Source organism: Andrographis paniculata, unplaced genomic scaffold, assembly GCF_009805555.1.
Source record: "Andrographis paniculata isolate CXL003 unplaced genomic scaffold, ASM980555v1 Contig25END, whole genome shotgun sequence".
NCBI classification, from domain to species: domain Eukaryota; kingdom Viridiplantae; phylum Streptophyta; class Magnoliopsida; order Lamiales; family Acanthaceae; genus Andrographis; species Andrographis paniculata.
Window position 1 is genome coordinate 455,268 of NW_026137546.1, and position 26,895 is coordinate 482,162.

At 27.5% G+C, this 26,895-nt stretch overlaps 3 protein-coding genes and 5 non-coding genes across 8 annotated transcripts; 4 read left to right on the forward strand and 4 right to left on the reverse strand.

Annotated features, from left to right (window-relative positions):
- Window positions 1-16,181: 16,181 nt before the first annotated feature.
- On the reverse strand, window positions 16,182-18,805 carry LOC127245897 (GTP-binding protein YPTM2-like). The gene is made up of 8 exons (XM_051267038.1): window positions 18,691-18,805; window positions 17,827-17,899; window positions 17,555-17,602; window positions 17,418-17,465; window positions 17,242-17,313; window positions 16,981-17,136; window positions 16,701-16,804; window positions 16,182-16,442 (listed from the first exon to the last, which is right to left on the reverse strand). The coding sequence occupies exons 1-8, from the start codon at window positions 18,702-18,704 to the stop codon at window positions 16,343-16,345; spliced, it is 615 nt and encodes a 204-aa protein (XP_051122995.1). The 5' UTR covers window positions 18,705-18,805; the 3' UTR covers window positions 16,182-16,342.
- Window positions 18,806-20,656: 1,851 nt separating this feature from the next.
- Window positions 20,657-21,639, forward strand: LOC127245900 (peptide methionine sulfoxide reductase A1-like). The gene is made up of 2 exons (XM_051267043.1): window positions 20,657-21,172; window positions 21,248-21,639. The coding sequence occupies exons 1-2, from the start codon at window positions 20,657-20,659 to the stop codon at window positions 21,497-21,499; spliced, it is 768 nt and encodes a 255-aa protein (XP_051123000.1). The 3' UTR covers window positions 21,500-21,639.
- On the reverse strand, window positions 21,598-21,692 carry LOC127245970 (small nucleolar RNA snoR31/Z110/Z27). Its single transcript, XR_007837574.1, has one exon. It is a non-coding gene; the product is annotated as a small nucleolar RNA snoR31/Z110/Z27 (small nucleolar RNA).
- Window positions 21,693-21,997: 305 nt separating this feature from the next.
- Window positions 21,998-22,101, reverse strand: LOC127245975 (small nucleolar RNA R30/Z108). Its single transcript, XR_007837578.1, has one exon. It is a non-coding gene; the product is annotated as a small nucleolar RNA R30/Z108 (small nucleolar RNA).
- A 121-nt stretch (window positions 22,102-22,222) lies between these two features.
- LOC127245971 (small nucleolar RNA Z107/R87) lies at window positions 22,223-22,331 on the reverse strand. The gene has a single exon (XR_007837575.1). It is a non-coding gene; the product is annotated as a small nucleolar RNA Z107/R87 (small nucleolar RNA).
- Window positions 22,332-22,799: 468 nt separating this feature from the next.
- Window positions 22,800-25,702, forward strand: LOC127245945 (protein ORANGE-GREEN, chloroplastic-like). Its single transcript, XM_051267113.1, has 8 exons — window positions 22,800-23,053; window positions 23,138-23,252; window positions 23,579-23,695; window positions 23,776-23,862; window positions 24,590-24,666; window positions 24,761-24,888; window positions 25,011-25,147; window positions 25,282-25,702. Exons 1-8 carry the CDS (start codon window positions 22,863-22,865, stop codon window positions 25,357-25,359), a joined length of 930 nt encoding a protein of 309 aa, XP_051123070.1. The 5' UTR covers window positions 22,800-22,862; the 3' UTR covers window positions 25,360-25,702.
- A 457-nt stretch (window positions 25,703-26,159) lies between these two features.
- On the forward strand, window positions 26,160-26,321 carry LOC127245969 (U1 spliceosomal RNA). Its single transcript, XR_007837573.1, has one exon. It is a non-coding gene; the product is annotated as a U1 spliceosomal RNA (small nuclear RNA).
- A 320-nt stretch (window positions 26,322-26,641) lies between these two features.
- LOC127245974 (U5 spliceosomal RNA) lies at window positions 26,642-26,755 on the forward strand. Its single transcript, XR_007837577.1, has one exon. It is a non-coding gene; the product is annotated as a U5 spliceosomal RNA (small nuclear RNA).
- The last annotated feature ends 140 nt before the right edge of the window (window positions 26,756-26,895 follow it).

The following is a 26,895-nucleotide window of genomic DNA, read 5'->3' on the forward strand; positions in this document are numbered from 1 at the left end:
GTGTGAACACCCGCTTAGTTTGTATTTTATATTTGCATAATACTATTTGTTATCATATTTTATGGATGGAAATATAAAATTTCAAAGTAAAAATTAACAAATTTTTTAAAAAGGAAATACACTTGAAGTTTTTGAAAATAATAGAAATTAAATTTTTTAATGTGATATATTATTTATGTAAATATAGTCCTAATTTTAAATATGTGTGAGTGAAAAATTAATTAGTAAATTTAACTTATTGGTTGTAGTAATTATAGTTATCTTGGACAGTTTATTAATATGGGAGAGAATATGTAATCGTGATTAGGGAATAATTGGGAAAAAGAGAATATGTAAGACAAATTTCCACAATAAATTTAATACCATTTGCTGCTGAAGCTCAGCACCTTTTAAAGCTTTTGTTTTTATCAGAATTCCGAGAATTAAAAAATAGTAATAATAATAATAATAATAATTTGAATAGTTATTTTAATATTTTATGAGAAAAATATATATTTAATACCAATATGATATATTTTCTTAAGAAAGTTTCTTGATGTATAATATAAAAACCTTTTAAATTGTGTATATAAACAAAGCAGTATATACTAAACAACAACAATAATACTCTTTCTATCCGGAGTCAATAGATTTATTTGTTTTTTGTCCATAAATTTTAGAATATTAATATTAATATTTTATATGTATAATAAATGAATTGTAAGAATTTTTATATTTCAACAAATCAAAATGACAAAACAGATAAATTATTTGGAATGAAACAAGTAATAATAATACGAATAAGACTTGGTAGGGGGTGGGGGTGGGGGTGGGGGTGGGGGGGGGGGGTGGGTGATGATTTTATGCATTTGTCGAATGTATTTGTAGGCATTCATAACATAGTTAAATGACACTTTAGTGTTGTGGAGACTATTTCTACTTGAAAATGTTTAGACATTAAATTACATGACTGTCTTAATTTAATGTGTAATTAATTAATTAATTAATAGATAGATATATGTATTTATGTTTTTGACAGGGTCAGGCTTTACCTATATATCTGCATACACAAATTTATTTAATTAGGTCAATGTGACCAACTCAACTCAATTAAATAAAAATGTTCATAAGTCCCTTTTAATTTATTTGCTATAAGTTTTATTTTGAAATGTCCTAAAATATTTGTAGGCTTTTTTTTTTTTAATTTATTTTTTCCCCTTTTATATTTATCAATACAATTTACTATAAAATTACCACAAACAAAAAAAATAAGGATAAATAATTAAAATCATCAAAATGAAATGCCGAAACAAAAACTAACAAATAAATTAAGACGATCGTATTATTACATTTTAAGTTATTAAAATGAAATGCTAGCGTGAGAAAAAGGATTTATTGTGTCATACATTTACTATGGACGGACATCACATGAATTATAATAAGTCAACAATATATTATTTAAATTAATAATTAATGTTGCATGTAGTTAATTATCATCGTTCATCGATCTAACTTTTGTGAATGACTAAATTCTATATAATATAAATATATTATATATAATTAATATTCCATAAATTAGTTCATAAATTAAAAGGATAATTTTTTTTTTCGTTCCAATCTAATGTGTATAAATATATATATATATATTAGTAAATTAAAAAATAATAGTATTTTATTAATTAGTAAAAACGTGTAAGATAATTTTGATATTTTTACCTTTTATACTTTATATATAAATGAATTGTATATGTAAGGATATGTTTACAATTTATGTAAAAATTAACAATATTTTAATATAAATAAATAATTATTTTTTAAAAAAAGTTTAGTAAAACATACGAAAATATTAGAAAAAAGTGCTTTAAATTGATACGGAGAAAGTATAGTTTTCAATATATAAAAATTTATTTACTTAGGTGAAAAATAGAAATAAAAAACTATAATTGAATCCCATCTTAAAAAACTATAATTATTACTTTCTTGTCACTTAAATTTTTACTCTTTTTTTTTTTTTTGTTGTCACCTAAAATAATTCTTAATTTTTTAAGTAAAAAATTATTGCTTTATAATTTTTTACCATAAAAAATAAAATAACAAAAAAAATTATACTATAGTATTAAAATTCATGCCAAAAAATTTGAGCATATTTTTAGGTGACAAAGGAGTACCAATTTTAGATCCAACCGGTAACTAAAAAGTAAAAAACATTCATTATTGTTGATGCATGTTATTGATTAAAATAATGTTCTATTTAATGTATAAAAAATGAAATTTATATTCAAATTTATTAAATATCTACATTAATTTAATTAATTAATATGATTAGTTTAAGGTGTTAGGTCACATGATCACCTTATAACTGTACCAACATCAACATGTAACTGATTTTTATTTATTTTTCATCTATCCAATTATGCATATAATTAATAAATTTGCATTCAAATAATAATAATAATAATAATAATAATAATAATAATATACTCGTATGTTTTTTTCCTCCAATTGCATGTGCTTATTCTTTAAATAATATGTATGATGTTAATATATATAAGAGCTATATGCTATCCATATATATACATGTATATATGTATAATATGCTATACTTTTATCTGAGTTGTATGAAATATATTAATATGCCACATTTGTTTAGAAATTATTTTCAAAATTTTTATTATTCAACTATTGTAATTTTTTATATAAAAAAAATATATTTATTTTATCCCAAAAAAAAATAATATTAATATGCCATATTTACCAATGTATTCATTTAAATTTTCACACTATTATTTACAATCAAACAAATATATATATAGAATTAAGCTTACCTGAATTTTATAAGTCAATATAATGCTGCTAATACATAGGTGAATAACAGACAATATAAAATATAATAACAAATAACACATAATTTATATTAATAAAATATATAAATTAAAAGAAAATGACAATGATGTTATTTATCAATTTTCATAGGCTGATTGGAGCAATCAAACTCTCTATGAATATAATATAATAGTCTAAAAGTATTAGATTTCTAATATATTTTCATTAAAAAAATTACATTCAAATATCATTAATAAATTAAATAAGTAAAAGATCCAAGTAAACAGCAGACAATTAATGAATGTGTGTGTGTGCTATTTGGTAATTGCGCAGCCATGCATTCCGAATTTCCAGATACGACGAACCATAAAATAATTAATTAAATAAATAAATTATGTTCGGCATCGTGTGTATTTATTAATTAAAATATATAATTGATTTACTTTAATTTAATTAATGTTTGGAGTCAAATTTTGCATTCAGACAAATAAATATTCATGCAAACCTATTTTTAGATTTATATTATTAATCAGACTCATATCATTATGAATGAATGAATTAATTAATTAATTAATTTCAATCGCACGACTTATGCAAAAGGTTAGATCTATCCGAATCTGATAGTAGCGATGCATGGAGCAATCCCAGCCGTCCATCTTTTCATTACTCAATGTAGGGATGTGATCTCGATTCGCTCATATTTTGAATTATTTAAAAGATATTAATATATTATTATTTTTATATTTTTTTTTTTGCAATTATTTTTTTAAAATATTGAAAATTAATTATTTTTTATATTATGCAATAATTATAAAAAATATTTTTTTATGAATTATAAATATATATCAAATAATTTTAACCAATAAGTGAAAATAATAATAAACATGACATACAATATGATTATATTTAAAACATGGTCGTGAACATGGACTAAAACATAGTTGTGTTGTGTTCAGAAGTGCAAGGTAATCAACACGGCCGTGTTGGCTGCCTGGGACGCCCAGTCACCTTCCGAGTCATCAAATACGCCCGTGTTCAAACCAACACGACCGTGTTATGTCCCAATCAACCATCTTTTGATAAATTTTCATTTGAGTGAGACCAAAATTGATAAGACCAAAAATGATTTTTGCTCTTAAAAATTTGAACAAACAATTGAACGTAACAACAAAATCTTTTAATTATTTGATAATTATATCTTCTTAAATTCTCTTATATATATATATATATATGCTCGACAAGGCAGATAAGTCACACTAGACGAACTGTGGGACAATTAAAATAGTAAATCTAAACACACAATATAAAATGTACAATTTACCCTAATTACTATTCAGTTTGCATAAATTGTTGATATACTTTTTTATTCAGAAAAAAAAATGATAATAAATAAAAAATTATCAGACATAGTACTGCCCAGAAGCTAAATCAAGTTGGAAATATTAATTCATATATGTTGTTATTTAATAATGATTATATTTTCATGTGACTATGAAATTAAAATATCATTTCTATTTCTTAATTATTTTATTCTCCAGATTACTTTAATTTTCGACACATCGTACTGCAACCTTAAAAGAAAAAGAATGATCAACTTGACAATTGTATTAATTGATACACAAATACTAAATCTAACACGTTATAACTAAATTTGGATTTCTATTTTAAATCCAGAGTATTGTTATTACAACATCCATATGCAAAATCGGTGAACATTTAACTTGAACATGAAATATTACAGGTCATAATTCGAAATCGATAAATAATGTTCAAAATTTTAATACATATTTGAAATTAATTAGAGTTGGCTGTAGTATCCTTTTGTATTTTTATTTTTATTTTTATTTTTTCATTTTCTATATCTTATTTTCTTTATAAAAATATTACATCCAATACAAATTTTACAAATAAAAAACACATTAAACTATCACTTTAAAAATATTGAAAGCTATGAACATAAAAATAAAAATACTAAACATTTTATGTAGAACGATAAAGTAAAAAATAAAGATAATAGTAATAATAATATAAAATCATCAATATGACTGTTCAGTTGCATTGAAAAAGTAAATTCAGAAATTTCAACATAAATATTATTATTTAAATAAATGAACCAGAAATATATACTATTATTATACATTATTAACTTTTTGTTATATAGGATATTTTATTTGGAAATTATTTTATCTAAAAAGTAAAATCAAGTAGGTATATTAGTAGTAAAATTCAATCATAATTAAGAAAATAAAGAGTGTATTTTTTGACAAAACTTAAAAATAAAAATACACACATATTTTTTCAAAAGTATAAATATATCACATACATTTATATTTTTATAGTATTTCCTACACAATTTCCTATACTTCAGATAAAAATATACTACTTCAAATTATCTCACAAAACAACCTCACTCTTATTATATAGAAAATTATTTTGTCTTTTTATTTCAAATCAAATTTACTATTGTTTATTAGTATAATTTTAATATAAATATATTATTTTTTCTTATAAAATATAATAAAACTATTTAAAATAATAATCAAATAAAAATTTCAATTCAAACTAAAACTAAAAGCTAAACAAATTCATAAAAATTAAGGATATTTTGATGTTAATATACGATTTAAAAAAAAAATAGAAAAAAATACTTTTGAATGAGACAGACAAAAATGATAAAAATAGTATTTTAAATTGGAATGATGAAAAAGATTGTTCTATGTTGCAAAGTATCATATGAGTTGCTCATTTTGCTATACATGTGCAAAAATACCATATGCAGGTGGTTTGCCTTTTCTATTTTAATTTTGGATTCTAACTAATATATATTTTATTTAATTAATAAAGCAAATTTGAATTATTACTATAATTGAAGACTAAATATTCATACATTCTTTTTTTTTTACTTCATTTATCTCGGCTAAATTATCTATATTACTGTATATAAAAGAATTTAAGTAAAATATAATTAACAAGTAATTAAGAAATGTATTAATAAAAATAAATATTTTATAATAAAAATAATTATAGATTAAGATAACAAAATAATTTAATTAAAATTAAAAGAAAAAAAAATGAACATTTTATATGAGACGATAGAAGTATAAAATTTTCAAAATTTCTAGCTAATATCAACATGATACTAAATCCTTGAACAATTTTGTAAATACATTGAACTAGAAAAAATATTCAACAATCAGCATTATTGAATTATTTGTTTTAGCAAGAGTTTATATGTTTAATGATATAAATATTTGTTGAATGGCATCTAGGTGTGTTTATTGGGGTTTAAATTCTGAATATAAAATTTTTGAATTAAAATGTTGTATAATGTGATATAAATATATTTAATGTAATGTTTTAAATTTAAATTATTTTTTAAATAATGTAAAAAATAAAAAATAAATATTTGATTTGATATCTTTAAAAATAAAATAAAAAATAAATATTTGATTTGATATCTTTAAAAATAAAATAAAAATAGTTAATAGTATTAAAAATATGGAAAAATCTGAAAAAAAAAATAAAACACACACCTGTAGAGTATGCATGCAGAACAGAATCATATAAAACCATGACCACGTTGCTGAACTATTTGAACAATAGTGTAATTTTGTTCAACTATAAAATAATAGTAGTATAGTACTATCATGAATTTATATTTTAAATTCATTGGAAGATTTCAAATTATTGAATTATAATACTAACATAATTAATTAATATTTACATGTTCAATGATGGGTTTATTAACGTAATAGTTTTTAGTGTGAAACAATTCTACATAAATATTCTTAAATATATAATATACATACTCCTTAATATAATATATACTTTAACAATTCAAAAAAACCAACAATATAATACAATATATATATTTTTTAATTATCTATACAAATTTTCAAACATAACATAAAAAAATATATTCCTCCGGAAATATATAGTGAACACACTGAGGGTGTGTTTATTTTGTATTTTGATATTTTTTATGTGAGATATGAGAAATTGTGTAGAAAATATAAAAATAAAGAATGTATAGTAATATATTAATTTTTTGAAAATTTTTTTATTGAAATAATATTGCCTTATTTATTTTTTATACGTATTTCAATATTTTATGTATTTTTTATTTTTTATAATAAAAAAATGATAAATGGGTCCGGCAAGCAGACAAGAAAAAAGGCCTACCTAATCAAACCTGAAATATTGCAGTATTTGCCTCAGACCGCTACCCATTTTACCTTTTTTTTTTTTTTTTTTTTTTTTTTGTTTTTTTTTGTTTTTTTCTGTACTTATAATAATAATTAATTCAAATAACTATCACTATCACCTTTTATTCGAAAATAGATTCATACTCCATCGTCCCAAATGTACTTTAATCTCGTTTTAAATTTTTAAATTTTATTTTTTTAATTTTAATTAAATTAATTAGTTATTTTAATTTTAATTTATAATTATTTTTACTAATACATTCTTAATTATCTACTAATTACATCCCTTTTAAAATACCTCATTTAATTAAATAATATTCCACTGTTGGAATTAAAATGAAATTTTCTTTGAGACTCCTAAGCTTCTTGAATATTACACGCCCTGAAATCAAGTTGTGCGATTGAGATCTCAACAACATTCCAAAGAGTCTGTCATGAGCAGTTTCGAACAATCGAACCTCTAGGTGACTACGAGCTTTAATACACTATTCATCCATATGGTGTGTTTGTTTGGGGATTAGATTTTAAATACATTAAAAAAACGTCAAATCAAATATTTATTTTTTATTTTTTATATTATACTAAAAATCAATTTTACATTAAATACATCACACTAACAACTATTTATATCACATCATATAACTATTCAAATTCAAAATTTTTATTATTCAAATCTCAACTCAAAATCCAAACCCCCAAACAAACATACTTGTCTATTTTTATTATTTTCATCAATCTTACTTAAATATATCATTTTTTTTTATTTTTATTATTATAGTTAAAGTAATCCCATACTAATTCCACTCAAAAGTAACACATTTTCCAAATGTTGTATTTTGTTTATGTTTATTTGTTTAGTGTTTTATTTTGAGTTTAGTTATTTATTAATTTGTATAAGATATGTGAAATCGTATCGATAATATAAAGAATATTAATATTTTGTATTAAATTATAGACTTGTATATATATAAAATATAAATATTATATATATTGAAAATTGTATTAAAAAAAATAGTTGATGTGAACAAAATTTTACAAAATTAAATGTAATGATTTATTGTTATGTATATGAAAATGATAACATGAATATTGAAAAAAATTTTATCCAATCTTATTCAATTGTCTAAAAGTCTAATTTTTTTTAGAATTATTATATAGAAAGATAAATCAATCACTAACACTGATATACAAGTTGTTCACTTTGAAAATGTAATTAATATATTTTTAAATTATAAATTTATATATATATATATATCAATTTCTAGGATAAGTTATTGATGTTAAAAGTCTTCCAACACTTGCTAATATAACCTGTTTATTAATTTATTTTTTATCAAAAGGTATTATATTGAGTGTTTTTTTTAGTAGAACGATTCATTACACATATTATTAAATTATACTTTCTTCGTCCACTTACAATGTTTATATATTTCTATTTTGGGACGTTCAATTACAAAGTTAATATTTCATTAAATACCTTACTTTTTTCTATAAATACCCTTACTTTACATCACATCATTACTTTTTTTAAAAAAAATAAGAGCAAAAATGTCATTACACTACTTTTAACTACTCCCAAAAGTAAATATAAACATTGTAAGTGAACGAAAGAAGTATAATATATACATTATTCACTTACAAAAGATCACACATAATATTATTATATTTTTGTATATTACTAATATAATATCTCATATTTAATCTAAAAAATACGTCAATTCAAAAATACAAACTAAACAAACCCAAAATATGCTGTCTACAACTTTTTTTTTTTTAAATAAAAAAAATATAAAAACTGTATTTAGCTATTTCAAATACTTCGTTCGTCTCACAAGAACGATACTATTTTTTATTCATGTCCGTTCATAAACAAGAGTTTTGTTTTCTAATTTAGTCATTATACCGCCTACCTACATAATCCTCCCTCCGACATACCGTGTCTACAGTGTAGACACGGTATTTTAGGAGGGGTGTAATTTAGTAGATAATTAAAAATGTATTAGTGAAAATAATTATCCTATAATATAATAATTATAAATTAAAATTAAAATAATTAATTAGTTTAATTAAAATTTTTTAAAAAAATTAAATTAAAAAGTTGAAAATGAGATTAAAGTGTGTAATCATTTTCCTAAAAAAGAAAGTGACATGGAATGTGGGACGGACAGAAACAGCAACGTGGAATGGTACGTGGAACGGAGGAAGTAAATATTTTTACAAAGTTATAATATATTACACAAATATTATTATTTTCATATTACATTATTTTATACTATAAATCAATATAATACCAATATTAAAAAATTTAAGTGGAAAAATAAATGATACTCCTCTTCCGAATCGATGAGAGTATGATATTTTGTTTTTCTTCAAATTTCGAGTTTCTTTTTAATATGTTTTAACTACATATTTTTTATTTTATTTTTCAATAGAGATATAATTCTTTATACAAATTATTACATTTAATTATTTAATAATACCCACTTCACCTAAAAATCAACAAAAAAAAAAAAGTTAAAATATCTAAAAAAAATAAAACACATGCGGTTGAATAAGTGAAATTACATGTGTTTGTTTAGTAACGTTTTAGAAACACTTGTATTTTAATTTATTTTAAAAAAGAATAATAATAACATAAGTATTAATACATATATATTTGTTTTTGATATAATATTTTGAATAAAAAATAATTTTTATACATAAATATTTCAATTTTTATAAGTAATGCAAAATATAATTAAACATTTGATTAAAAATAATAGAAGCATACTACTACTACTACTACTACTACTAATGATGAAAATAACTTGTCATTTTCTTTTGCTTCCAAAGAAAAAAAAAAAAAAAAAAAGACTGCTATTTAAGTCCGGTCTAATCTCAAATAATTCACACACTATGATTAGATTCCAAAATTTTCTTACTCCCAATTTGACTAAAAAAGTATTTTATATAAATTTAATTTTGTCAATACATTACACCAAATTTAACTTTAAATATCCCAAATTAAATTTAATGCAATCGCAAGAATATATTTGGATCAAAACACTAATTAATTTCAACAAATTGCTTAAAACCCCATCTGTTAAAGAACCATGAGTGACACATTCGACAAAAAAAAAAAAAAAAAAAAAAAAAAAATCCTAGTAGAAATTTAATCGGTTACCCACCATTTTTAATTTTTATTTTTATCAAGAAGAAATATTTTCTATTATACATATATATAAATTCGTTGTGATATATATGACTCTAACTTACATATAATTAAGTAGAAACATTAAACTATAATTTTTTATTTTCTATTTCTGTCTTAATTAAATTATAGATGAATAAATAATTAAAAGTATAGTAAGAAATGTAGTCAAAAAAGAGTCATTGGACAAAACTGCTGTGGAGATTCATTAATTGCATGTGGGAAGTTTGAGCCCACATCAAGTGTGGTTATCCTTATTTTGAATTTGAAACAATTTTAGATATGAAATATTAATTTTTTAAATATATATATAAATTAAATTAAATATACTTTTATTATAAATTAAAGAAAAAAAAAAGATATAAAACGAATTCTTCATCAAATCTATATCGTTTTACCACTACTTTATTCTAATAATTTAGTGTTTCTTATATTTTTTATTTTCACTATTCATATCAAATAGCGGATCCAAAATTTATTTACATAACATTTATTTATTTATTTTTAAAAATTAAAATAGTTCAAAATAGTAAAATATTTTTTAAACACATAGTAAACAAACCGTATGTTTAGTATCCTATATTGAATACGAGTACATGACTCTGATGCTATGTTAATAGGGGATTCCCACCATAGTGCTCGTATCAGGTATTGATTTTATTTAATTACATTAAAAATATAACTAGCTAGAGGAAAATTATACATTCTTAATTGTACTTTATACATATAAAATATTAATATTTTAAAATTTATATGCAAAAAATAAATGACATATAATTATCAGGATCATCGAGTCAAAACAAAACCCCAAATCTTCTGAAGCAAATAAAATGGTTTCATTTAATTTTCCCGTAAGGAATGGTCACATTGATATGGTAGGCGAACTAATGATCACAAGATTGACGGATTCAAATTCTGCCGATGCAAGAAAATGATCTCATTTAAGGAACCGATTAAAACAATCAAGATCTAAAAAGTTTATAAGTATCGTATTTCAACTTGCAATCAAGCTGACTCGAATAGCTTGTTTGTTTGGACATATATATTTAGAGTTTGAATTTTCAATAGTAAAATTTTAAATTTGAATAAATGTTTAATGTAATATAAATTGATTTTGATAGATTATTTTTTTGAATATATAATTAATTTTTAATATAATATCAAATAAATATTTACTTTGAAAATTTTTAAATTAAAAAAAAAAAATCATTATTAGTAAAGAAGCTTAAAAGATATCAAAATAACAAGGCCTAATATTTTTCTAAAGGTGGGTGTGGGCGTGTGCTTTTGAAATTAGGGAGTGACGAAAATAAATATTTTTATGAAACGGAATGATGAATAATTTTAAATTAAATTTATTAAGGGAAAGAAATAATTGCGTGCACGTTCCATCAGTCGTACGTTTGACTAAGAGTCAAACGTACAACTGATCAATGCGGAAAGGTCAAAGAGAGTGGACGACGAGGACCATGCAAATATGCTATGCAATGCAAGAAGCGGACCATTCCCTGCCTCTCCCTTGCCCATGTCCTTTTTTTGTTTTTTTTTTTTGTCTGTACAAAAATTTCAAAATCGTTGAATGTTGAAATTTATTGAATTCATTAATTAAGGCAATGTATCAATTAATTAAGGCAGTCGCTGTCATTGTCTCTACCCATAATAATAATAATAATAATAATAATAATAATAATAATAATAATATTCTTTTGTCACATTTATTAATTTATGTATGTATGCAATATGAGGTCGATATCTGAATAGAAAATTAATTAGGCTTCCTTTATATACATCTTCATTGAAATATTGAAGATATTATTTAATTATATATATTTGAAAAAAAATATATACCACGTAAAATATTTATTTTATATTTGAAATATTTTATAAAAACTTAATTATAAAATCGCCAAAATGGGATACCTGATTTTGATATTATATTAAATATTTTAAATCATTTGAGGTTTGATTTTATATATTGTTTAGAAAAATAAAAATAAAAAATTGAATAGTAATATTAATGTATATATGAATGCATGAATAATAAAAATATCTTTGAATTTTTTTCAAAATACAGTACTACATTTAAAAATACCATTCAAATACGATATAATATATATATATATATATGTGTGTGTGTGATCATCATTAGATTTTTAAAAACCCATCAAGTAATAAAAGTGCATTAAATTTCAACATCATCCCTTGATTATAAATGAACGAATTCTAGCACGTGCATTTGTTTAAGAATGTAATAATCCACTTGTATTTGATTGTAAACTGAAAATTTTGGATGGAAATTAGCCTTTGTTTATTTGGTGTTTTTAGATGATACGATTCTATAAGTATTATTCAAATTTAAAATATAATATGTATATATATATAATATTCTGAAAAAAAAAAAGAAAAACACAATATATATAATATATTATATATTTTATCCATTCACAAAAATCAATAATTCATCACAAAAATCAACAATTTAATATAAAATATTATTTTTTATATTACGAACATAAATTTTCATACATAATATGATAATATATAATTTATAAATATAAAGTGAATTAATAAATCCTTACTCTTGAGTAATTTGATTTAAAATTAACTAAAAAAGTATTTACTCCATATTATAATAAAAATAATTCATACAAATACTAAAATTCTATAATTTTTACAAACATATCAATTTCTTTTGTACTTATAATGATAAAAAAAAATATTAAAATCATCTTATACACTTCAACTAATAAATAAAATATTTTTATTTCTTAATCAATTATAAAAAAGAATACATGCATTTTTATTGAGACGAAGATAGTATAATATTTTAAAAACTAATAATTCAAGAAAATATATTCAATATATATGTCTTTAATTTTTTATACATAAAAATATTTATATACAATTAACATTAATTGGTTTATAATAAATAAAGAATTTTGAACACGTATAAATATGTATTTCTTTATATTTTACAAGAGATGAAAATATAAAATTACAAGTAGGTTATGTTTAAAAATTATTTGGGTTCTATTAGAAAAACGCATTTGATATGATATTTAATATATATATATATATTGATTAATAATAAAAAAAATTAGAAAATGAGGGTTTAGATTTTGGGTTGGAATTTGAATAGTAAAAATTTTGAATTTGAATAGTTGTATGATGTGATATAAATAAAAATTGATGTGATATTTTGAATGTAAAATTGATTTTTAGTATAATATAAAAAGTAAAAAATAAATATTTAATTTGATGGTTTTCGAGAAAAAATTTTGTAGAAATAATAAAAATCCCACAAAATTCCTCAAACAAACACACTAATTCCAACTTTTAATTGATGAAGGTCAAAAAGTGACTAATAAATTTGCTGCCGTGGGTGCGTTGCATTTGTACAGACATTACACATACTGACATAAGTATATAGATACTTTATATATATGCATGGCTTAAAAATTTTCTCCTGCTTAGTCTACTTTGGCTAAATGGACTAAATCGGATTCATTATGATTTTTATAATCTATGTCAGATTTAATTCATTATTATCGATTAAACAAATATATCACCAATATATAATTAATATATATATATTATATCTTATTTGTTGATTTTATACGTGGATCGACATTATATTTAATTAAGATAATTGTAAGTCTTGTATAAATTTTAAAACGGACGGATTACTATGTGTTGAAAGAAGAAAATTAGCATTATGTTGAATTTTATGGCCGTACCTATAGTATGATTCTTATATAATGATTATAGTTTTTCCATCCCGAGAGGTCGTCATTTTTCATTTTCGTCTGTGCTAAAATAATAATATTATATTTTAATTTAGTAATTATACTACATAACTAAGATAATAAATATTCTTCATGTTTACAATATATTATACAAATATAATTACTTTTGTATTATACAATATTAATAGAGTTATTTTTGTCTTCTTTACTATAATCCAATATAATATTAATATTTAAAAATCTACATGCAAAAAGTAAACTACAACATTTCAATGGGATAGATAAAATATTAGAGATCACACTGAGTCTGAGTAGACCCGAGATACAACTATTTATTTGAGTCGGATTTAATTGTTCGGGTATGAGTCGGATATTGTATATCCTTATCGGATCCGAGTCGAGTCTCAAGTCTAAGGGTGAGGTTTATTAGGATCCGACCCAGCTCCTATTAGGGTGTGTTCGTTTGTGACAAAATCCTACTATTCATCCAAAATTCCCCCCTCCCCCCCTCCCAAAACATTAAATCAAACACTTATTTTTCATTTTTTATATTTTACTAAAAATCAATTTTACATTCAAAACATAACATCAACACCTGTTTATATCACATCATACAACTATTCAAATTCAAAATTTTTACTATTCAAATCTCAATCCAAAATCCAAACCCCCAAACAAACACACCCTTAGGTATTAATAAAATATCAATATATAAAAAATAATTCATAACAATCTAAATTATATTAAAAGTATTTTTTTGAGTTTCATTTATTTACTTTTTATTATTTTATTATAATATTTTTTACAAATTGTATAAATTTTAATATCGGAGGTCCTGGTCTAATTTTATATTATTATTTAAGACTTGTAAAATTTTTTCGAATTTGTTGGATAAGTTTTGTTGAGTATAATTCAAATTTGGATATATTCAAATCCAAAATCAAAAATTCAATATGAATTTTGAGTTCAACAATATGTATTTGGATCGAATTTCGAGATCAACTAGACCTAATTCATTGTCATCTCTAATCAACATGAAAACACCTTATAGTAACTCTTCGTTTTACCGTTCAATTATTGTCATCCTAATTAATATGAAAACAGTAACTCTTCTTTTTACCATTCAATTATTGTCATCACTTAATTATTGTTCATATATATGTTCATTGTGTTACTTTCTTAATATTAACATATCGTTACATACATTTTAAATAGTTACTTTTTAGAGCACGTATTTTTGTTTGTTTAGAATTTTCTATTCTAAAATTCTCATGGCATTAATAAAATATAGTACTATTCTTAAAAAATTAAAAAATCACATCAAACCTAATATTTAAATAAAAATATATAAAAATCAATAGTAAAAGGTGCAAAATTAGAATGTTGATTAGAGGTAATAAACTCAAGTCCAATCTAATTAGTTTAACGTATAGCACATGATTAATTGATTTCAACATAAACTTATATGATAACATAACAGATAGATAAACGCATTATATAAATGGACATTACATGGTAGTAGAATATATATCACATAATCATTCCATCCATTTGGTAAGTAAATTTTTGCTATTCTTTTGTTGTCCAAACAAAAATATATCAATTTTATCTTTTTTATAGTGAACATAGACTTAATTATATATTATAAATATCCTCCTATTTATATTTATTTACATTAATACACTCACAATAATTATATATTATCAAAAGAGTAAAATAATTTTTATATATAAAACTATCACCCATTATTATTAAAATACAAGTTTATTAAATTTCATAAAAAAAATAAAAAATTCTATATTATAAAATGACCGAGGAAGTATTATTTTAATTCCAACTAAGTACTATTTTATGATTATCGTGTACCGATTAAAATGGTCAGTAACTCTAATTACCGCACTAACCATTTCCTAATTGTTAATATCCGTACAATTACCACGAAATTTCCTCAAGATTACTATTCTCAATAAAATCGACACTCCAATATATTTTTTTATATGTATGTACACGCACATAGTGGTAAGTAAGAAACATTACACACAATCACACGTAAGACACAATAAAATATAGAATATAACAATAAAATCTTTGTCCTCACTATCATAAAAAAACACAATAAAATAAAAGAGAATCAACTTCTGCATGTGTGCTGCTGCACTTTTACACATTTATAAAAGACCAAGTTGATGAGGTAAATTCATTTCACCTGCATGTGTAACTTTCGATCTCACCGTATTCAATTAATTCTAACACAAATTGAACGTTTTAGTCAATCATATCATGTTGTTACGTTGTGTAAATTAATCTTTAGCTACTTCCAAATAAAAAGACTTATTCCTACTTAGCTTAGCATTCAAGAATTTAAGGGGAGCTAATGTACCGAAAATGTTCGTCGAAATCTAAGTAGAGCAACAGCTGCCGCTCTTTTGCTGGACAGGTTGTCCCCGGAGCTGCACAGAAGCCGGCCTTGCGCTATTCGGTGTTGGTTGATTCGCCATCCTGCAATTAGTAACACGGCATTTTTGTAAAGTATAACAACAGAGAGCATCCGTTATCAAAATGTATATTTATTTGATTGAGCACGCATTTAAGAAAAATATATAAAAATAAAAATATTTTTTTTAAAGGTAAAGAAAAAATAGAAAAGTGGTATTTTTTTATTAAAAAGAAACGACAATAAATTTAGATGATAACCAAAGAAAGAAAGTGATAATAAATTTGGACGACAGAGGAAATATTAAGTGAACGGCGTCGTGCCTTTTCTTAATGTCGGCAGACATGGCCATGAAAGCTTGCTCGACGTTCGTCGCATTTTTCGCACTGGTCTCCATGAATGGAATGCCAAGCTCGTCCGCAAATTCCTTTTTCCACATAAACCGAACCATAAATAATACACATTTGTTAAAAAAAGAAAAGGCACTTTTAAAAATTTTAACATCATTCATCGACAGTAACTCTTCAAATCCAAAATTTTAGAAAAAAAAAAAACATCTAAGCAGGGTAATATATATATATAGACATATATATGTGTTATTACCTTTGCTGTGTCGAAAGACACGACCCTGCTATCAGTGAGGTCACACTTGTTTCCCACAAGAAGCTTGTTTACATTGTCGCTAGCATATCGATCAATTTCATTCAGCCATTGTTTCACATTTTTAAAGCTGTCATTGTCGGCTACATCGTACACTATCTAACAAATTGTTGCAACCATGTTAAGGATAGGATGTTATTTAATCAATAATAAGTGTTGCATAACATCTTGAAGATAAGGTAGATAGGCATTGCACAAACTTACTATAATGCCGTGCGCCCCGCGGTAGTAGCTACTAGTTATAGTTCTGAATCTTTCTTGTCCAGCGGTATCCCACTACAAGTTTCCGAGATAATTGGGAGTGAAACATATACCCACAAAGGGTGTCAAGAAATCAACAGATTTCTGAATATAGTTGATTCAAGTTAAAAAGAACTTACAATTTGGAGTTTGATAGTCTTTCCATCCTGTTCCACAGTTCGAATTTTCTACAAAATTAAGAATATGGTGAAAACTCATAGCTGTGAGATAGTGCTTTTGCCAAGTAACACTTAAAAACCAACAACCTATGCCTTACAAAGTCGACACCGATTGTGCTGATGTAACTATCAAGATATGTATCATCCTGCAAGCCGCAGAACAACAAAGATCAGCCATTCGATGCCTCAGAAATAAATGCAACTATCATTAGATAAATTGATGCAATCAGTAATATTAGTTTCAGAATGTAACAATCTTCGAAAAACTTATGTATCATTTCCATTATGTAATAAAGTTGGGGATTATCAGTGTGTATGTATGTAATATTATTTCCAAACAACAATGGTGAAGCAATGATTAGAGGCTTACAGCAAATCTTAGAAGAAGACATGACTTGCCTACACCTGAATCTCCAATTAGGAGTAGTTTGAAGAGGTAGTCACTGAGAATTAAACCACCAGAATATCAAACGAGTTACACTACATCATTCAAATAAAGAGCTGTAAATATCAATTATCACATATAAAGAGCTTTTCAGGTGCTCTGTAATCTGTGCAGCTTCAGATGAACTAGCTCATAGACAGAGCGTTCAAACTTCTACACAATTTTCTTCCTATTCATCTATGTGAAATTTGGAAATGATTAGTCTAATGGCAACTTAAGTTCCTTCATTGTCCATGGAGTTATCAACAGGCCTAGTGCACATTCATTCTCTGGATAAGCTTCAGTTCTTTACAGAGGAAACAAAACAATCACACAAGCACTACTGCGCGAACACAATTCACAATCAGATGAACCAACATCTACAGTCTTCCACATAACAAAGAAAACCAGTAGCTAAAAGCATAAACATAAGAAATCATTCTGCAACCAGTTTGATTCCACCATTCACGTAGATTCCCCACACATTCATTCATAGTTAAAATGAAGAAACATCTCACATCCTTCTAGCCATAATAAATCGATAAGAGAACAAAATTAGGTCTCAACAATTCGATAAATCACAGTTAAACGATCACCGAAACAATTCCAACGAAACGATAACAAAAGACGCAGGACCGAAAACACTATATCCATGGATCTAACGTTCCAGTAGACTAAAATTAAACACAATCAACAAATTCTACAAGCAGCGATTTATCAACACAAAACCTAAATTTCATTACTTCTAAAATCTTCCTGTTTTCCATACTAATTTCATCCTTTCGCCAGGTAAAGTGAGGAGATGCTTACTATTCGGGCGTCATGATTGAATACGACGAGTGTGTAGCCGGAACGTCCTCCTCCCGACGTGCGGAGATCGTTCGCGTCACGAAAACGGCGTCGGAGGAGCCGACGACAACGCTGCTATTCTCTGCTGCAACAAATGTAACAGAGCACTGCCAAACATGAGTTAAACATTCCTTCCATATATTATAAGTAATATATATATATGTATACATACAGAGCGTCGATCAGTACGGACGAGTGGGCACGATAAAATTAATTAATTACACTCTCAATTCCCTAATTAATCAATAAATTAATTTCTGATTAATTTTAATGGTGAGGATATATTCAAAACCTCCCTATAAATAGAAATGTCTGAAACTTTGCATGAAATCATGGTTATTTCTACACATGTTTAAACTTTTAATCCATTCTTTTATTTGTTTATAAGTATTTTTTTTAAAAAAAAAAAACACAATATTTTTGGTTTGTTTGATATTAGTTAGAAATTGAGGATTTGATTTGATATTTAATTTAAATAATATTTTAAATTATGTTTTATAAAATAAATAGCAGTACATTTTTATTAGTAATAATAGGAGCTTAATAGTGATGATTTTTTAAATTTCAATAGATATTTCATGTTTTCGTTCTCCTACTAACTTTTCTTCTCTGTTGAGGAAATTTATGCATTTTTATTTGGACATATAGTAAATGATATTTTAATATAAAATTCAGATATATAAAAAAATAAAATAGGATATTACAAAAATATATATATTAAAATTTTGATATAAATTTAATAATATAAAAAATAGTAATAAATTGATTATAATTAATTAAAATAGAATAATAAAATTATGAATATATAGAGGTGTTTAATATAAATAATTTATACATTTAATCGGGCGGCCGTTACCTTGTTGATTAAGGGATCAGGAAGATCCTGATTAATTATTATCCATTAAATTATATTTTAATCTAATGATTAACATTAAATTGGAGGGTACATAAATAGTTTTTATTATCTTCTTTTTCCTCTATTCGTATTTCTCTTTCTCTTCTGTAACATTGTTTCTCAAAATTTTATCATCTAACTAATATAGTTGATATATATATATATATGTTTTTATCTTCCTAATTCGCAGACAAACAAAAGTAAATAAATGAATAAATAAACATAAGCAAATGAAACAACCCAAATCAGTGTTCAACTGAGCTAAGGCTTTATGTTAATGGAAACAGTGTTCAGTACTCCTTGATAAATGGAAGCAGTGCTTTTAGCTTAGCGCGAAATGTATCCAATCATAAAAAAATTTGTGCTATTTGTTAATATTTTGTTGTAATATTATTTTTGCTCTATATATGGAAGAAGTGCTTAGTGATAAATATTTACTTTTAAATTAAACAAAATTGGTATTTTTATCTAATAGTAGTTTATTAAAATAGTAAATTTGAAAATAATTAAACATACTTTAAATTTCTTTTTAACTACTTCAGTATATTCATTTTTTTTCATAACATATTCACATAAAACTTAATATAATGACCTAATGTTTTTCAAACAAATATGTAATAGTATTACTTCAATTGATTTATCATTACCAATAACAGACGATCAGCATATTGTTTCTAATTAACATACCTTAAATAAACATACATTACATTATTATGATTATCAAATAAATCGGACGGCGTTTGGTGTCAAAAAGATCCAATTACCAAATAAATCTAAGGAAACAAAGCCCATGCCTTTCACCACCATAGTTGGTTAACTCCAACCCCATATCAACTCATATTTGTATTGGGCCTGACAATATATATTCTCAATTCTATATCAATTATAGTTAACTTTCATTATTTTGGACCTAAATCTAAAATTTCCATTTTCTTATTTTAAAAATATAAAAATCATACATCCTTCTAGAAAACAGGCAATCTCCCAACACCAATCCAAATAAGAGATCCTACCCCATTATCTCCCGCAGAAATGGCTATGAACGCCGCTGCAGCCTTCCCCACCGCACTATTCATATCCTCCGCCTGCACAAAACCCTCACTCATAACGAAACTACCACTCCGCCGCACCGCCGCCGTAAAGCGCACCGGAATCACCGCCGGCGCCTTCACGTCGCCGAGAATGAATTGGCTCGAAAAGCTAGGGTTCCGTGCCCCCGCCTCCACCGGAACCCCGGTGGACTCCTCATCGGCAATCGCCCAGGGCCCCGACGACGATACTCCGAGGCCAGGCAACGAGTTCGCCCAATTTGGGGCAGGATGCTTCTGGGGCGTCGAATTGGCCTTCCAGCGCGTTCCCGGAGTCACCACGACGGAGGTCGGCTACACTCAGGGCAACTTGCATAATCCGACGTACGAGGACATCTGCTCCGGCGGGACAAACCACTCCGAAGTGGTAAGGGTTCAGTACGACCCGAAGGAGTGCGGCTACGACAATCTGCTCGATGTTTTCTGGGCCAACCACGACCCGACCACTCCGAATCGCCAGGTTTGCTGCAAAAAAATGAATCAAATCAAGTTAATTCGAATCAATTCTTCGATTTGATGTTTTTTTGTGTAAAAGGGGAACGACGTGGGGACGCAATACAGATCTGGAATTTACTTCTACACGCCTGAGCAGGAAAAGGCAGCATTGGAATCGAAGGAAAAGCAAGAGAAGGTTTTAGGTAGGAAAATTGTTACGGAGATTTTGCCTGCGAAGAAATTTTATAGGGCAGAGGAATATCATCAGCAGTACCTGGCTAAAGGAGGAAGGTTTGGCTTCAGGCAATCGGCTGAGAAAGGATGCAACGATCCTATTAGATGCTACGGGTAAAATATGCAAAATCAATAACAGGTGCTGAAGTAAATAGAGTTCGTGATATTTCTAAATTTTGTAGTGTTATTCATGTGCTCTAAATTTGATTGAATAAGATCATCATCAGAATAAAGGTTGTTTTCATTCACAACCGCGAAGGCTGTGTCCAAAGGTGTCCTAAGATTGATGAATTTACTCATCATTTGATGACCTTATTTGAAGAATATTAGAGTATAATTCAAATCATGGATGATGATATATGTTTTCCAAACAAATAGAAAATCAAATCTAACGGACGGATGTACCATATGCTGGTAAACCGCATGATTCAGTAGCAAATTTTGTTGCATCAACGGAGATGAGATGAGATCTCAACACTCTCAGTCCAAGTGTTGGAAATACATAATGTTGCTTCATCCTCATCAATGCAGTGACCAAAACATAATTTCAAAACATCAAAACTAGAATAAATTTGTAGAAACTTAAATAAAAATGAGATGTTTAGGGGAAATGAATTGACTCAGTGGTGGCAATTGTTAAATTGGTTCGATTCTGCCAGCAAATCGTCCTCAACTTTGAATTTCAGAAGAGGGAGCTTATATATCCTCATCGACAAAACAATTCCCCAACACAAGAAGCCATAACAGCATTGAGAAAACACAAAAATCCATACACGATTAAATAAAAAAAAAAAAGATGAAATCATAAACGTGAATCGCGATTTGAATGACAAGAGGAGAAAATCGCTCAGTTCAGCGGGGTTATCGACATGCAAATAACGATCCCCGTATAGAGACCGACCTGCAATCCGGTCTGTTGAGCTTGAATTTTCGGAGTCGTCACTGCGATTCTCCCCTCTCCTGATTCCAATTTCCAAAAACAAAACCATAACAACAGCAACAATAACAAATACTACCACTAACACTACAAAGCTCCTAAAATCTCACAAACGTGAAGAAAATCCAAACGAAATGAAGAACATGGAAAATCTGCAACGAGGAAGACGCAGCAGCTTTTAATGGAGAATCACTTTAACCTGATGAACTATTATATAAAGCAACTCATCTAGGGTTTACACTCCTATTTATATGGGTTATACTAGTGGGCCTCGGCTCCTAATTCGGACCCAAATTTGTTCATATTTGGGTCTATAGGCCTAACATAATCGGGTCAGCCCAATTTGGAAAGATCGATTCTTATTGGTCTTTGCTTTAATGGGCCTATGGGAACTACGTGGGTCGATTTGGCCATTTGTAAGAAAGTAGAGGGTCATTGTGTAAATATAATTGTACCCATGGATTTAATTGTAATTATAGTAATAATACTGAAATGCGTGTAGTGTCGCCGGCAACCGCCGCTGATTCTCAATTCAGCTTGGAAGATGCTCTGCTCCGGCCGGATTTTGACGCTTCCCCACGCGTCGGCGCCGTTTGCTCTATCTCACACCAGATGCTTTCCTTGGAGCAACCTCACGTCCAGTCCGAGATGGAGACTCATCGGTGCGGACGACGACGCATCTGTTTTTTCCGCTTCTGTTAATTCGGATTCATCCGCCGGGAGAAATTCCGTAGGGTAAGTCTTTATACTTATGATACGAGTATCTTTCGGTGTGATTTTCTGAAGTTTCTCCGCTTTCTGGTGGTGGATTGGATGCAGATTTTGTATAATTGAAGGACCGGAGACCGTGCAAGATTTTGCGTCGATGGAGCTGCAGGAAATTCAGGAGAACATCCGAAGCCGTCGGAATAAAATCTTCCTGCAGATGGAGGAGGTCAGTCAGTACCTTTTTCTCCTTGTTGCATGTCAAAACCATTAGAGAATTGACTTTGATACTAGAGTTATAACTTGTGTTGAAATCATGTTGAATAAATTACCTTGCAACTGCTAAATACGCTGTTGGTTCTTCTTAAGGCAGATTGATTTGTAGCTCTTTCCCTTTGCAACCATGAATGGTCTCTAGTGTCCTTTCAATAACTAGTTATACCTTCATCGAGTTCATATGTGTTTTGCATTTAAATTATAAGACTTAGAGATATGCAGCTTTACATTTCCAATACAAGTGCCATAGTTATTCTAGATTTCTGAAAACTTTTACAGGTTCGGAGGCTCAGAATACAACAAAGAATCAAAAGTGCTGAGCTTAGGATATCAAAAGAAGAACAAGAAAATGAGCTTCCTGAATTCCCTTCCTCTATTCCATTTTTGCCTCCTTTGGTACCCTCATTCTTTCGCTACGTGTAGCCTGTTGTTTAATTATGTCATCGACACTTTATACCTTACTCCATTTCTTGCAGAATAAATCAAACCTTAAGAGATACTATGCTACATGTTTTGCACTTATGGCTGGAATCATGCTTTTTGGTGGACTAATAGCTCCCACTGTAAGTTCTCGATTTTGTGTTGAGAAATGATGAATGCTTGGGTGCAACATTTTTTTGGCCAACATATACTCAACTATGGAAAGAAAATATACGTGCAAATGGTTGACAATATGTATGTCTCTTTCCTTACAGTCGCTTTGCTCATTTGGCCTTTATGTTTCACTGTATTATAGTAATATGGAATTTTCAGTTCATCCCCGTATTGTTAAAGGATATTGTTCGTTTGATCTAAGGTATACATTAAATTGACTATAGCGTGCACATATATTTGCTAATCACTGATGCAACACATAGTTGCAGAAGAAAACTGTGATTTTATATTCAATTCCCTTTCTTTTGGTTAAGGATAAGAACCACCTTAGCCAATAATCTGTTTAACAATGTGTTCTCTATGATTATAATGAGTAACGTAGGTGCAGTTTGACATTACCACGACTTTAAAATAGAAAATAATGTGAATGTCTACTAATTTTTTGAACCTGATACTTTAACAAAGTCTTATAAAATCGATGTATCATTATATATGCGTGCTTATAGTAAGTAAATAAAATTGAAAACTTAAAAAGTAATAAAAAAGAAGGGGTTTGTGTTTGTTAGGTAGGTACCTTTTAAAAGGGCAAGGGAAGTAAAATAAAATCTTCGTAAATTCTAGGTCATAATGGGATTTCCCAATTCTTTTCTCCAATAGTTATAACCGTATCCATTGCACATCTTTCTCTTACATTAGCTGGAGCTAAAACTCGGATTAGGAGGGACGTCATATGCTGATTTTATTCGCAGCATGCATCTCCCGATGCAATTAAGGTATGCTTCTAGAATATGGGACCTGTGTGCAAGAAACATTGCCGCGTTATTTTTGCATATCCTTTCTGATAAAGTAAGTTTACGAACTATACAGTCAAGTCGATCCTATTGTGGCCTCGTTCTCCGGAGGAGCAGTTGGCATAATAACAGCCTTGATGGTGGTTGAGCTGAACAATGTCAAGCAGCAGGAGCATAAGAAATGCAAGTACTGTATTGGTACAGGTAATTTTGCATTGTTGAAAGATCCAATATATGTTAAATGTAAACTAGCACATCGAACATGAAACTAATTCTTCTAATATCAATTATAATTGCTTACTATTAAATTTTCTTCAAATACTTAGGATATCTTGCTTGTGCTCGGTGTTCAAGCACCGGATCTCTTGTTCTCATCGAGCCAGTCTCGACTTCAAATGCTGCCAATTTGCCCTTGCTTCCACCTAAAACCGAGAGGTGCTCTACTTGTTCGGGTTCCGGAAAGGTATGCTCCTAAAATCTCAGCTGTACATTTACAAATCAACTATGAACATAAAAGTTTTTTATTACGAATCGTGTGGTGTCGACTGTTATTACATCAAGTTATTCCCGGGAATAAGGATGAGTCCTTGAATGCAGGTTATGTGCCCAACTTGTCTTTGCACGGGAATGGCTATGGCAAGCGAGCATGATCCACGGATCGACCCCTTTGACTAAAATTCAAACCTTTTGCTCGATCGAAGATGTGAAGGGAAGGAAAGCACTCTGCTATTTGTATTCTGTATGTATATATATGTATACTGTTCCCGGCGCAGTTTGTGGCCGGTCTCTTGGTCATAAATTTGTCGGCCATTGTTATGGCTACAAATACAATTGTTGTCCGTGCAAGTGCAACGGTTGTTCTGGTTAGAAATCCTCGTTTATTATCGTAATCATTCGATGACGACGAGTGTAGTCGCTGGAATAAATATGAGTTTAAACTTCAGCCAAGAACAGTCCCAAATCCGAATTTGATTTCAGTGTGTTCACTCAATAATTATGGACAAATTTGTTTGTTTTCTATGCTTTTTATTTTAATTGTTTCTTACTCTTAATTCCAAACTTTTTAATTTTAACGAGTATTGCATTTGGCACAATGATCATATAAAGCAAAATGGCTATGTTTCAATGTAAATATGTTCGAAAAAATTCCAGCACCAAATTAAATTTGTTACTCATAACATAGGGGAACATCATAAGGCTCTTGTTTGTATTTTGATATATATATATATATATGTTTATATTTTAATTTAACTTATTTAATAATTTTGATTTATAAATAAAATATTTTTTAGTATAAAATACAAGTTAAATAAACAGTAACCACCGAATAAACAAATAGAAGCAACCACCGAATAAATAAATAGAGTCTCCCTAAGCGCTGGAGACTTGAAGAGTTATGATATCCCACATCGGGAGTGGAAACAGATACAAGCAGGAAGCCAAGTATATAATGAGAAGGAAGGGGACAGAGAAACATACTTACCTGGACGGGGTCGATGGGCGATCAATAAGGTCCATGGCCTAGGTTGGTGACCTCCATTGCACTTGGGAGGGGCACCCGCCTAAGGTCGGCCCAAAGTGGTCGAGCCTACGTCATAATTTGTGGCAGCGGGGGCCTGCGTTCGCGCGGCCCCTACCAATCGTAGTCTGCAGTTTGTGGGTCTGTTTGCAGTGTGTGGGTCTGTTTGATGGCTTTTCCTAATGAGTTATTCATGAAGGTATAATAAATGGTAATTGACGTATGGGGAATAAGTGGAAATGTTGTTAAATATTGAAAATGGAGAGGCGTGCAAATGTTTTTAGTTATATCAGCTATTATCCCACATCGGAGAGGTACAGTGTATTGGGCTGTTAACATTAGTTATATCATTAATTGTCCCACATCGGATGCACAGTCTATTGAGTGATGCCCTCTCTTCTATATTATGGTGCGAAGACTTACTTTGTAACTCCATGGAGCTGCGCTGTAAGCACATAGCGAACTATTCTTTCGCCTTTTACTAAAGAATACCGTGTGCTTGCTGCATATAAGTAGCATACACCTATTTTTGGAGGGGTCCTTTCAGTTCTTGGAAGGCCTCTACAACCAAGTTTAAATTTTTACTTAAATTTAAGTTGTGGTTTTTGTAATTGATTTTGTTAAATTTTAAGTGCATATTAGTTAAATTTTAAGTGCATAGTGGAGAGGGAAGAGTAAAAGTTCAATAGATT